This window comes from Cebus imitator, unplaced genomic scaffold (assembly GCF_001604975.1).
Source record: "Cebus imitator isolate Cc_AM_T3 unplaced genomic scaffold, Cebus_imitator-1.0 Scaffold45, whole genome shotgun sequence".
NCBI lineage: Eukaryota > Metazoa > Chordata > Mammalia > Primates > Cebidae > Cebus > Cebus imitator.
The window spans coordinates 16,746,653-16,759,695 of record NW_016107360.1 but is presented as its reverse complement, the minus strand read 5'-3'; the positions used below and the strand labels follow the sequence as shown (position 1 = coordinate 16,759,695).

General features: G+C 46.4%; 1 protein-coding gene across 1 annotated transcript in view; it reads right to left on the bottom strand.

Annotated features, from left to right (window-relative positions):
* The window catches only part of FKBP9 (FKBP prolyl isomerase 9), a 47,420-nt gene extending 37,471 nt beyond the window's left edge, over positions 1–9,949 (bottom strand). Inside the window, exon 1 of the mRNA XM_017527139.1 lies at positions 9,702–9,949. Within this exon, the coding sequence (XP_017382628.1) occupies positions 9,702–9,928 (227 nt within the window). The 5' untranslated portion in view covers positions 9,929–9,949. The remainder of the gene's footprint in view (positions 1–9,701) is intronic.
* Positions 9,950–13,043: the final 3,094 nt, after the last annotated feature.

Sequence of the window (13,043 nt, the reverse complement as noted above, 5' to 3'; positions counted from 1 at the left end):
CACTCCAGCCTGGGTAATAAGAGCGAAACTCCGTCTCAAAAAAAAAAAAAAAAATCCCATCTCTACTAAAAATACAAAATAGCTGATCATGATGGTGTGTGCATGTGGTTCCAGCCACTCAGGAGGCTGAGGCAGGAGGATAACTTGAACCTGGAAGGCTGAGGCTGCAAGTGAGCCAAGATCATACCCCGGCACTCCATCCTGAGTGACAGAGGGAGAAAAAGAAAAGAAAAGAAAAAGGAAGGAAAGGAAAGGAAAGGAAAGGAAAGGAAAGGAAAGGAAAGGAAAGGAAAGGAAAGGAAAGGAAAGGAAAGGAAAGGAGAAAGAAAGAGTTGTTGCCTCACGGTATTAACTTTTTCATTTGATGCTGCCTAAGCACTGTGAACAATTAAGCACCAAAGTGCTAAAAATCAAAAAACCTTTCCAAAAGAAAGTGTATATATTTGTACATTAATAATGTATACATTTATACAAGAGGCTAACAATGCAAGACCACTTTTATCTACTGCTTAAAATTCTGACCATCTGGAAAAATAAAGTTGTTTTGAACAAATTTATTCTGATCAGCACAATTGGCACAAACTCACGGGCAGCATCAAGCCCAGAGCTGGTCATGAAAATTATTTCTGCACACTCTGGAATAAGCATTTATACAACCTGTCCTGGTATCCTGCTTATTTACACATTTTACAGGCATCTCTTTCAGGGGCCGTCAGGAAACAGATGACACTCCCAAACGAGGCTGTTCCAGGAAAGTTTAATAATGAAGGGTGCACAGCTGACATTAGAATCATTGGTGAAAACTGAAAGGTTTTCCCCTGTAATTGGGAATAAGGAAAAGATGCCTGCTTTCAACACTTCTTTTCAGCATGGTCCTGGAACTCCTAGCCAGAGCAATTAAGCAAGAAAAAGAAATATATGGCACAGAAATTGGAAAGGAAGAAGTAAAAACACCTCTTTTAACAGATGAAATGATTTTATATATAGAAAACCTTATAAGAGTCCATTAAAAAAAGCTGCTAAAACTAATAAACATTGGACTTGATGGTTCTGTGGGAAAAAAAACAACAACTAATAAACAAATCTGGCAAATTTGCAGAATACAAAATCAACACTCCCAAATCAATTGGATTTCTGCTTGTTTAAAAGTGTGTGGCACCTACCACCCTCTCTCTCTTACTCCCGCTCTTGCCATGTGAGATGTCTGCTCCTCTTTTCCCTCCCACCATGACTATAAATCTCCTGAGGTCCTCACCAGAAGCTGATGCCAGCACAGCATGCATGCTGTGCTTCCTGTACAGCCTGCAGAACTGTGAGCCAATTAAACCTCTTTTCTTTCTTTCTTTTTTTTTTTTTAGTTGGAGTCTTGCTCTGCCTCCAGGCTAGAGTGCAGTGGCTCGATCTCAGTTCATTGAAACCTCCACCTGCTGGGTTCAATCGATTCTTCTGCCTCAGCCTCCTGAGTAGCTGGGATTACAGGGGTATGCCACCATGCCCAGCTAATTTTTGTATTTTTAGTAGGTACAGGGTTTCACCATGTTGGTCAGGCTGGTCTTGAACCCCTGACCTTGGGATCCACCCTCCTCGGCCTCCCAAAATGCTAGGATTACAGGCTTGAGCCATTGCGCCTGGCCTAATCCTCTTTTCTTATAAATTACCCAGCCTCAGGTATTTCTTTGCAGCGATGCAAGAATGACCTAACACAATGCCCATCAGTTGAATCCAACCAAAGCCAGAAGACAAGGGGTCATTAATGCAACCCATACTGTGCACGTGTAGTCCATACAGGTCAGCCTCCCAGAGCAAAAGCAAATGGAACAGGTAGAGAGTGGACCTAGAAAGGCAAATGGAAACCACCTAGCATATCCAACGCCCTCCTTTCCTCTCCACCACCTTGTTTTTGTCTCCTTCCATCACTGCCCGGGGTGGCAGGCGGTGGGGGGAGAATGGGAAAGGTGTCTGCAACACCCTCTGATGATGCTCTTCAAAAAACCCAAGAACAACTAAGACAAGAGACATCATAGTCAACTCACTAAACTGCCTACACAGCAGCTCACATTATATTGGCGACATATTACTTGAGATAAATAACTATGCCCATGGCTATCTTTTTTTTTTTTTTTTTTTTTTTTGAGACAGAGTCTCACTCTGTCACCCAGGCTGGAGTGCAGTAGCAAGACCTTGTCCCACTGTAATCTCTGCCTCCCAGGTTAAAGCAAGTCTCCTGCCTCAGCCTCCCTAGAAACACCACCATGCCCAGCTAATTTTTGTATTTTTAGTAAAGACAGGTTTTCACCATGTTGGCCAAGCTGGTCTTGAATCCTGACCTCAGGTGATCCACCTGCCTCAGCCTCCCAAAGTGCTGAGATTACAGGTGTGAGCCACCACGCCCAGCCCCCCATGGCTATGTTCTTAAGGCAAAATGGGGCTTCTGAATATAAGTTTAAATCTGCACTAACAACAAACTTGTAAAAGGACAAATGGTAGACTGGGTGTGGTGGCTCAAGTGGTAATCCCAACACTTTCGGAGGCCGAGGTGGGTGAATCACATGAGCTCGTGAGCTTGAGACCAGCCTGGGCAACATGGTGAAACCCTGTCTCTACCAAAAATACAATCCTAGCTACTCGGGTGGCTGAGGCATGAGAATTGTTTGCACCTGGGAGGCAGAGGTTGCAGTGAGAACCACCTCACTCCACCTGAGCAACAGAGAGAGATCCTGCCTCAAAAAGAAAGAAGAAAAAAAAGACTGCCATATTTTGAGAACCCATAACAGAAAGGAAGCAAAGTAAGGAAGAACAAGCCCACTGGGCATGGGAACTACCTTTTGGGGGCCTCAAAGTTGGTCCTGTTTCACTTGGGCCACTTTGGATGGCTGACTCACAAGGGGACATGCTTGACGTGTGGACTGTGGTCCTGCCACCACCCTTCACAAATGGGACTGAAACTCACCTCCCCACTGGCTGCCAGGTTCCCAGCTGAGACACCCCCTCCACTGGCTGAGTGTCACCACTGAGACTGAATCTGACTGCAGAGGCAGAGTCTGGTTTTTCTGCCTCCCACCTACCTCTCCACACAGTCACTCCCAAAGGGGACTGTGAGCTTTCTAGACTCTTTGCCCAAGATGATTTCCTTCAAACCACCACCTCTACCAGTAGCTAATGAGACATGCCAGGAAGAAAAGAAAAGCAGTTAATGAACTGGCGAACTACCCAGATGGGAATGTGTGAGGAGGAGGAAGTGAAAGAAGGTGAAGGAGGAGAGAGGGAGCAAGTGGGAGCAGAGGAGAAGAAATGAGAGAGAACGCCTCCATTCATAGCTCCTCCGGGAGAATCAGACCCTGAAACAGGAGCTGTTGGCTTGGATGGGCTTTGGGCCATTAAAACACCATTAAATGAAAAGCTTTGCAAAGCAAAGCAAAGCAAAATCCATTGCTGTTACGGATTTTTGTTTTTTCGCAACTGCACAAATGAAAATGTCAGACCCCTATAGATGATTCCCATTTTTCACAGGGCTTGGCCCAGTAAAATACCATGTAGCCAAATTAAATTGTTAATATGAATGTGCAATTGCTCGCAATGACCTACAGTTGAAAATTCAAAGCCCTGCTAATAAGTCTTCACTGGGGGTGCTTGGCTGGCTGCCAACGGCCTCAGGAGACCCCAGCGAGAAGTGGCTAGGATCTTTCCCCCACTTAGCAGAAATGCGCAGGGCCAACACACAGTAGCAGCTTCCCTTTCAGCACTCCTCTTCTCCATAGAAAGCACTGCAATGCAGATTCACACTCTAAACACCTCCTAAGTGAGCATGTCCTGACCTGGCCAGTCATTCTGACGCCACTGTCCCCATCAGGCCCCCCACCACTGACTCCATCCTGGCTGCTGCCCAGCCCACTGGCTCCTCCCTGAGGACCAGCCCTGCTGAAGAGGTCAGCCTGGGCCCCCACTTAGGACCATGTGACTTAACGCCCAATAGAGTGGACACCTGCCCCAAGCAGGACCCATCAGATTACATCCTGGAAACCTGGAGGTGAACCAGTCCAGTTTGCCATCATTGCTGCTGGATCCCAGAGACCATGTGTGCAGTGTGGAAAGCTTGCTGGAGCACTCTCTTTCTTGTGGGAGAGAATGAAGCCCCGTCTGCAACGCCTTGGGGAGAGGCAGAAAGTCACCTCAGTCCATGATTCTGGATCCTCACAAGGAATTGAAGATCCTTCCAATAAATTCCCACTCCTTTCTGCTTAAGTCTGCAGGTATGGACTTGTGTTCTCCCCAATCCTTAATAGAGGGTGGGGATTTTTGTCAGCTTTATCCTCTGCTGTATCTCAGTACCTGGAATGTTAGGAGCTGGATGAATCCCTATGTAAAATGAAGTCCCAATGAGGCTGATTTCTAGAACTTCTACTTACACTATCGTCCATTCACTGAGCACCTCAATCCACTTACTCCTCTGAACAAAAACCTTCCCTTCAAAAGATTTTGGGCTGGGCGCATTGGCTCACGCCTGTAATCCCAGCAATTTCCGAGGCCAAGGCACGTAGATCACCTGAAGTCCAGAGTTCTAGACTAGCCTGGCCAACACGGTGAAACCCTGTCTCTACTAAAAATACAAAACTTAGCTAAACACGGTGGCACACACCTGTAATTCCAGCTACCAGCTACTCAGGAGGCTGAGGCAAGAGAATCACTTGAACCCAGGAAGTGGAGGTTGCACTGAGCCAAGATTGCACCACTGCACTCCAGCCTGGGCGACAGAGTGAGACTCCATCTCAAAAAAAAAAAAAAAAAGATTCTGAACAGGAGCATATATTCAGGGCAACTTGAATCTATAGAATGAAGAAAAAAACACCAAAATCCACAACACCCAGCCCAGCCACCCGGGCCTCCCATGGACTGGTTCTCCCACCCCCTTTCACTGCTGGGTTCCCTGCCTCCCGACCCAAATATTGGGGCCTCTCACTGCTCCCTGAGCATTCACTGTTCGGGCCCTGTCTCTGGTCCACCCTATCCACACTCTTAAACACACTTCCCGCTTCAAGGAATGAAATCCCACTCATGCTCATGGCCCAACTCCTCCTCAAAGCCTTCCCTATGGCTTCAGCAGAAGAAATCCTTCCCTCCCTGGAACTGGTAGAGGTATCTATGCATACTACTCACAAGGCACTCCCCACATGCTGGCTGCTTTGTGTGAGGCATGAGAGCAGCAGTCCAGAATCTGGAGGTCAGTAATATTAGCTGGGTGGTCACTGTCCTCTCACATTTCTAGGCCTGTCACCCCATCCTCCCACCACTCATTCCCACTGTTTTTTCTCCATAGACCTCACCAACTTCTACTTGACCGTATAACTTAACAGTACATCTGTCTTTTCACTAGCATGTAAGCTCCCTGAGGGCAGATATTTCTGTTTTGGCACCTGGAAGAGTAGGTACTCAGTAAATATTTGTTGGATGAATAAATGAATTCCAGTCTGGCCAACATGGCGAAACCCCATCTCTACTAAAAATACAAAAATTAGCCAGGTGTGGTGGCGCACGCCTGTAATCCCAGCTACTCAGGAGGCTGAGGCATAGGAATTGCTTGGACCCAGGAGGCAGAGGCTGCAGTGAGGTGAGATTGTATCACTTCATTCCAGCCTGGACAACAGAGCGAGACTCTGTCTCAAAAAAAAAAAAAAAAATGAATAAATGAATGAATTAATGCGTATGTAAAACGAATATGCAAAATGTCCACTGTTAATGATTCTACGATTCTTTTAGAGCAGTGGTCCCGAAACTTTTTGGCACCAAGGACCGGTTTCATGGAAGGAATTCAATTTTTCTATGACCAGGGTCGAGGGATGGTTTTTGGATTATTCAAGTATATTACATTTATTGCGCACTTTATTTCTATTATTATTACACTGTAATATATAATGAAATAAGTATACAACTCACTGTAACATAGAATTAGTGGGAGCCCTGAGCTTGTTGTCCTCCAACTAGATAGTTCCACCTGGTGGTGGAGAGTGACAGATCATCAGGCATTAGATTGTCATAAGGAGTGTACAACCTAGATCCCTCACATGTGCAGTTCACAATAAGGTTCATGCACCTATGAAAATCTAATTCCCCTGCTGATCTGACACTGGGCCGAGCTCAGGTGGTGATGTGAGCAATGGGGAGCGGCTGGAAATATAGATGAAGCTTTGCTTGCACACCTGCTGCTCACCTCCTGCTGTGCAGCTCAGTTCCCAACAGGCCGTAGATCAAAACAGGTCCATGGCCAGGGGTTAGGGACCCCTGTTTTACTTATTTCAATAAATTGATGTCGCATTCCAGGAGTTCTGTTTTAGAGCAATGGTTCTCAAGGTGTGGTCCTCAGACCAGTAGCATCAGCTGGGAACTTGTCAGAAAAGCAAATTCTTAGGCCCTTATTCCAGAGCTACTGAATCAGAAATTGTGTAACAGGCTCTCCACATGATTCAGAAATATATGCAGTTTAAACACTACTGTGCTCGAGTATCTACAACTCTGTATACCCAAAAAGGCATGTGGTAGGTACATAATAATATTTATCAAAAGACAAGACTGGACCTTAAGGATCTGCAGGCACAACCCTGAGCTCCCCTCCTGGTGAATTTCAATCATCCTTGGGTCTTAACCCTGCCATACCAGGATTCCATCCTAACCTCCCCCTGACATAGACACACAAACATATAGTTAAGTCTTTTCTGTGCTTTCATAGCTATTTACCTCTCTTCCATCATATGAGCGGGTGGCCTACAGACCATAGATTATGGCCATGAACTACTGGGTTCAAATCTCTACTCAACCACTTAGTAATTAGGTTCCTTGGGCAAGTCATTTGAACTTTCCAAGCCTCAGTTTCTTCATTTGTAATGAGGTACCTATCTCACTGTCTTGTGAACTTAAATGAATTCTTCTAAGATTAAATGAATTAACATAAGTGAAGGCACATGGTAAGAACTATGTGTAGAGACAGAGTGTGCGCTACTATCTTTCTGTACTTATCACACTATGTTGTAATAGCCTAGGGTATGAGTGGTAGGGTTGCGGAAGGGACATGCTAGACTAAGACTAGTCTCTGTCTTGAGGGATAGACACCGCATAAATGTTTGATGAATGGATGGTAGCTCCTCTGTGATCTTTCAACTAACTGCCCTACACTGCCTCACAGTGGCTGCCAGCCCTAGAGATGGTCTAGAAAGTAGGACAACTTGTTCTACTGGGAATTAATTACTATCAACTCAAGCAAGAAATTCTTCCCTATGAAGAAGCACATGAAAGAAGACACACAAATGGTCAATAAACATACGATGCTTAGCATCGTTAGCCATTAGGAAAACGTAGATCAAAACCACAATGAGATACCATTTTTCAACCACTAAATGGCTGTAATCAAAGACAGGCCAGGCACAGTGGCTCACGCCTATAATCCCAGCACTTTGAGAGGCTGAGGCAGGCAGATCACCTGAGGTCAGGGGTTCGAGACCAGCCTGACTAACATGGTGAAACCCAGTCTCTACTAAAAATACAAAAATTAGCCAGGTGTGGTAGCAGATGCCTGTAATCCCAGCTATTTGGGAGGCTGAAGCAGAAGAATTGCTTGCACCTGGGAGGCGGAGGTTGTAGTGAGTGGACATTGTGCCATTGCACTCCAGGCTGGGCAACAAGAGTGAAATTCCGTCTCGAAAAAAAAAAGACAGACAAGTACAAGTGTTGGTGAGACCACGGAGAACTAAGAACACTTATACACTGCTGGTGGGAATGTAAAATGGTGCAGCCATTTCAAACAGTTTGGCTATTCTTCAAAACGTGTATAACATAATTGCCATAGGACACAGCAATTCCAACTCCTAGGTATATATACAAAAAAAGGGGAAAGAGATATCCACACAAAGCCTTGCACATGAAGGTTCATAATATCATTCATTATAGCTAAAATGTGTAAGCAATTTAAAGGCTCATCAACTGATGAATGGACACAATGGAATATTACATATACAGCCATAAAAAGAAATGAAATACTGATATGTCCTGCAATGTAGATGAACCATGAAAGAAGCCAGATTATATAAAGCACCGCAGATTATATGATTCCATTTATACGAAATGCCCAGGATAGGCAAATCCCTAGAGAGACAAAGTGGATTAGTGGTTGAAAGGGACTGGAGGGTAGACTATTGGGGTTGGGAAGTGACTGATAATGTGTCCAGTGTTTCTTTTTTTGGATTGATGAAATTGTTCTGGAATTTGCTAGTTGTGATGTTTGCACAACTCTGTGAATATACTAAAAAACACTAAATTATACAAACCAAATGGGCAAATTGTATGATATGTGAATTATATCTCAATAAAGCTGTTCTTTAGGGGAAAAAAAAAGCAACTAAAAAAGTAGTAAGAATGACCATTTCTAAGCACTTGCTAGTGCCACATACTATACTAAACAGCTTTTGTATATTCATTATCTGGAATTTAAAAAAAAAAAAAAAAAAAAAAGCAAGAGTCTACAAAACATTCATAATGACTCTAGGCCTTGGGGCACATAACAGGGGCTCAGCGAATCTCTCTCTGCCTAGTCTGGTGATTCACAAGTACTGGCACAGACCAGGGTTTATAACAAAAGCCCTGGGGAGGAGTAGCCTTGTGCTGGAGGAGGAGAGGCCTATTAACCCTGAACCTAAACTGGAAGGAAACTGGGGAGTGGTGCTGTGATCCTGAGGCAGAACTGAGTGAAGGAGTCCCAGGCCCGGTGCAAAGCAGAGTGGCTGTCCTGGACCACCTCCTGTCCACGAGGAGGGTTTTGTTTTGTTCTGCTGAGATGGGATCTTTCTCTGTAGCCCAGGCTGGAGTGCAGTGGCACGATCATAGCTCACTGCAGCCTTAAACTCCTGGGCGCAAGCGATCCTCCCACCTCGGCCTCCCAAAGTGCTGAGACTACAAGCGTGAGCCACTACGCCCGGCCCCAAGAGAGGTTTTTGTATGGCCGGAAGGGAGGGCAGTGGTAGTTGCGCGCACAGACTCTGCACTTGGGCTAAACAATCTGACTCCATTGTTTAAATACGTTTCTTAGCCTCCGTTGCTTGTTACCTTACTGATAAAATGAGGGTAGTGATAGTATCTACCTCACAAGACTGATGTACAATTAAATGAGTTCACTACAATATGGAAAGCACTTAGAACTACACCTACACATTGTGCCAGCTCAATGTATGTGTGCGGCTGCTAGCCTCTTCTGCATCATCATCGTTCTGGGCGAGAAGCACCATCTGACTAGATTCCCAAGGGAACGGAGGGAAGGAACAAAAAAGGGAGAAGACAGGCAGCCACGAACGTCCACTCTTGGGAATATAGTTGTGCAACGTGGCCCCCACTTATACTTATTACTTTACACTGATTGTGCGTGTATCCACGCGCTGGGAGGAAAGGGAGGAGCATGGTCTGCCCCAACTCAGCTGCCCAAGGTCCTCCAAGGGTCCAGTCCCGGGCGGGCGGCCTAGAGCACGTGAGAGCCGGGAGGCTCACCCGCCGCGGAGGGTCTGGGGTCCGGGAAGATCCGGGCAGCGGAGGAAGGGAGGAGCGCGGATGCACGGGGCGGAGCTAGGGGAGGTCCCGCCGGAGGGAAAGGCCTCTCTGGAGAGAGGGACGCGGGACAGCGAGAGCTGCATCCGCGGAGGCCACGCCGGGCGACAAGGGCGCGGTACCTGGAGTCGAACTTCTGGCCGTCGGGGAACGTCCCCACGTAGTGGTAGCGCACGAAGTCGCCGCTGCGCACTGTGCGCGGACACTCGTCGGGCACGAAGCGCCGCTCGATCTGTAGCTCCGCATCGGAGCCCAGGCCCGCCACGGGCGCTGCCTGCCCGGTCACCCAGAGCAGCAGCAGGAGCAGTGGCGGCGGCGGTGGCCTCCAGCCCCGGGCCCGGAACGCCATCGGGGCGGCGAGGAAAGCGGCGCGGGTGCAGCGCGGATCTCGGGCGGCGCGGGTCGGCCTGGGCGTGCAGCGGCGTGTGCAAACGTGGAACGGTCTCCCGGCCCTCCCCGAGCAGCAGCCACCACCCCCTCTCCCCTGTCGCCCGCCCCCCGGCCACCGCTTGAGGGGAGGAGCCCGGCCTGGCCGGGCGCAGAGGGCGGGCCTTCTGCGCCCTGCCCAGCCCGGCCTTGCGATAGTGCGCGCAGCTTGGCGGGGAGTTGGCGACTCCAGGGGGGACACTTAATCCAGGGAGGGACCCATAACTGCATAATCCAGTCTGGGCCTAGGGAGGGTGTGTCCCCGAGCTAGACACTGTGATCTCTGTACAAGCTTTTGGCCCAAACTCGGAAGAGAAAAGCGCGGACTGCCCAGGCCCACCCGCTCGCTGGTCCCCTCCGGTCCCTGAAGACTCCGGGTTTGCGGTCGTGAGAGGCTCCTACGTGGCCGTGGATCCAATTTCCCCTTGCTGCTTTGGAGAGGGAGGGAAAATTAGCTTTTATTTTTTTAAACTTAGTTGTTACAAGGGTATCGTCTACCTTGAAAGAGACTGAAACCATCTTCGGGATTTTTTTTTTTTTAAATACTTAAAGGAAAAGGGAGATGTGTATTGCGAGATGCTCCCGTGACAGTTGTCTAGGCGAAAGTTTTAAGGCGCTGTGAGGGTCTCCCAAGCCATCAGTGGCCGCAATGTGAGCTGATATTTGCAGACATCCCACAATCTCCCACATATGAGACTATACCAGGGAGGACTTCATCAAAGAGACGCAGATGCCGCAGGAATCCGTTAGAGTAGTCAGAGGCACCCTCAGCTTGGAATTGGCTGTTATAATTTATTGAAACTTTGGAATAATGAAAGCAAATCACCAACATTTTCTCAACTCATTTTAGAAGCAAACACAATTCTGATACCAAAACTTGGCAAAGAGAGCAACAAAAAAGAAAAATAAAACTGAAAACACTGGGTACGATCTAATTTATAAATATAAATGCAAAAATACTGAATAAAACGTAATCAAATCGAATTCGACAGTGTATTAGGCAAAGTGCGGTGGCTCATACCTGTAACCCCAGCACTTTGGGAAGCCGAAATGGTTGGATCACCGAGGTCAGGAGTTCAAGACCAGCCTGGCCAACATGGTAAAACCCCATCTCTACTAAAAACACAAAAATTAGCAGGGTGTGGTGGCACAGCCTATAGTCCCAGCTACTCAGGAGGCCGAGGCAGGAACATCGCTGAAACCTGGGAGGAGGAGGTTACAGTGAACAGAGATTGCACCACGAGATCCGCCACGAAATCGCCCACTGCACTCCAGCCTGGGAGACAGTGAGACTCCACCACTAAAAGAATAAAAACAAAAATAAAAAAACAGTATGTTAAAGGAAAAATATGCCACTACATGGACTACTTAGGGAGCTTCTGCAAGTTAACAAAATGTGAGTGTTCTCTGTAAGATGAAGATAAAACAATAATTATAAAATAATATAATTATTAGACTTCAGGGATCAAATGAGAAACTACATGAATAACTCAAGAAAAATGTTCATTGTTCATCTTAGAGCTTATCCTAGAAATAGAACACCTATTAATAAAATTATAGGACAGAAGAAAGGAAAGAAAGCTCTAAGATCATGTGGCCATAAACTCAAATGGCATGCGATAAAGTTCAACATCTGTCTCTGATTTTAAAAACAAACAGAGTCTGGTGGCTCACTCTTGCCGTCCTAGCACTTTGGGAGGTCGAGGCAGGTGGATCACTTGAGCCCAGGAGTTAGAGACCAGCCTGGGCAACATGGCAAAACCCACCTCTACAAAAAATGCAAAAATCACTCACCCCTGTAATCCCAGCACTTTGTGACGCTAAAGCAGGTGTATTGCTTGATCTCAGGAGTTTGAGACCAGCCTGGGCAACCTGGCAAAAGCTTGTCTCTACTAAAAATACAAAAATTAACTGGGTGTGGTGTTGCACACCTATAATCCCAGCTACTCTGGTGGCTGAGGCAGGAAATTGCTCGAACCCCAGAGGTGGAGGTTGCAGTAAGCCAAGATTGCACAATTGCACTCCAGCCTGGGCAACAGAGCAAGACTTTAACTCAAAAAAAAGAACTTTCTGATTGTAGTCAGTTAATAGCACTGGACCACCAAAAAGTACTTTTGCATGTCATCTTTGTATTGTCAAACAATACCTTGATTTTGAAGTATATAATCTTTGATAATAAAAATTGCTGCATGAATTGAGATGTTCAGTTTATTCAGTATACATGGACTTTTGTCCAGTCTTTGCTTCACTGTGTCTCTGTGGCTTCAGGCAAGTCAGGTAACTTTTTACTTCCACCCTTGACCGTAAAACAGATTATACTTGTCTTGCCTACTGACCTCGTATGTAATTTGGGGAAATATCTTAGTGCTGAATCAGTTTCTAGGCTCACGCACTAACCATATGATACATATTAATTGGTAAGAACTTGGGATTTGAAACGATCATTTGAGCTAGATGCCAAGAAATCCAACCTTCATGACAACTCTGTATAAGGTTGTAGGTATAACCACTACTTTAGAGAAAAAATAAACTCCAACAGAGTTTATTTTGGGCAACAGAGTGACACCCTGTCTCAAAAAGAAAATCAAAAACCAAACAAAAATTAGCCAGATGTGGGGTGTGTACCTGTAGTCCCGGCTATTTAGGAAGCTGAGGTGGGAGGATCATTTCAGCCCAGGTTGTTGAGGCTGCAGTGAGCCATGATTGCACCATTGCGTAATTAGCCTGAGTGACAGAGCGAGACCCTGTCTCAAAAAATAAAAAAGCTAAGCAGAGTGGCCTGCACCTGTAGTCCTGGCTCAGCTACTTGTGAGGCTGAGGGGGAAAGATCACCTTCAACCTCGGAGATGGAGGCGTCAATGAGTTGTGATTATACACTGCGCTCCAGCCGAGGTGACAGAGTGAGAGCCTGTCTAGAAATATACATAAAATAAAATAAAAGCGAACAGCTGGGCATGGTGGCAGGAGCCTGTAGTCCTAAGTACTTGAGACCCTGTGGTGGGAGGATCTCTTTTTTTTTTTTTTTTTTTTTTTTTTTT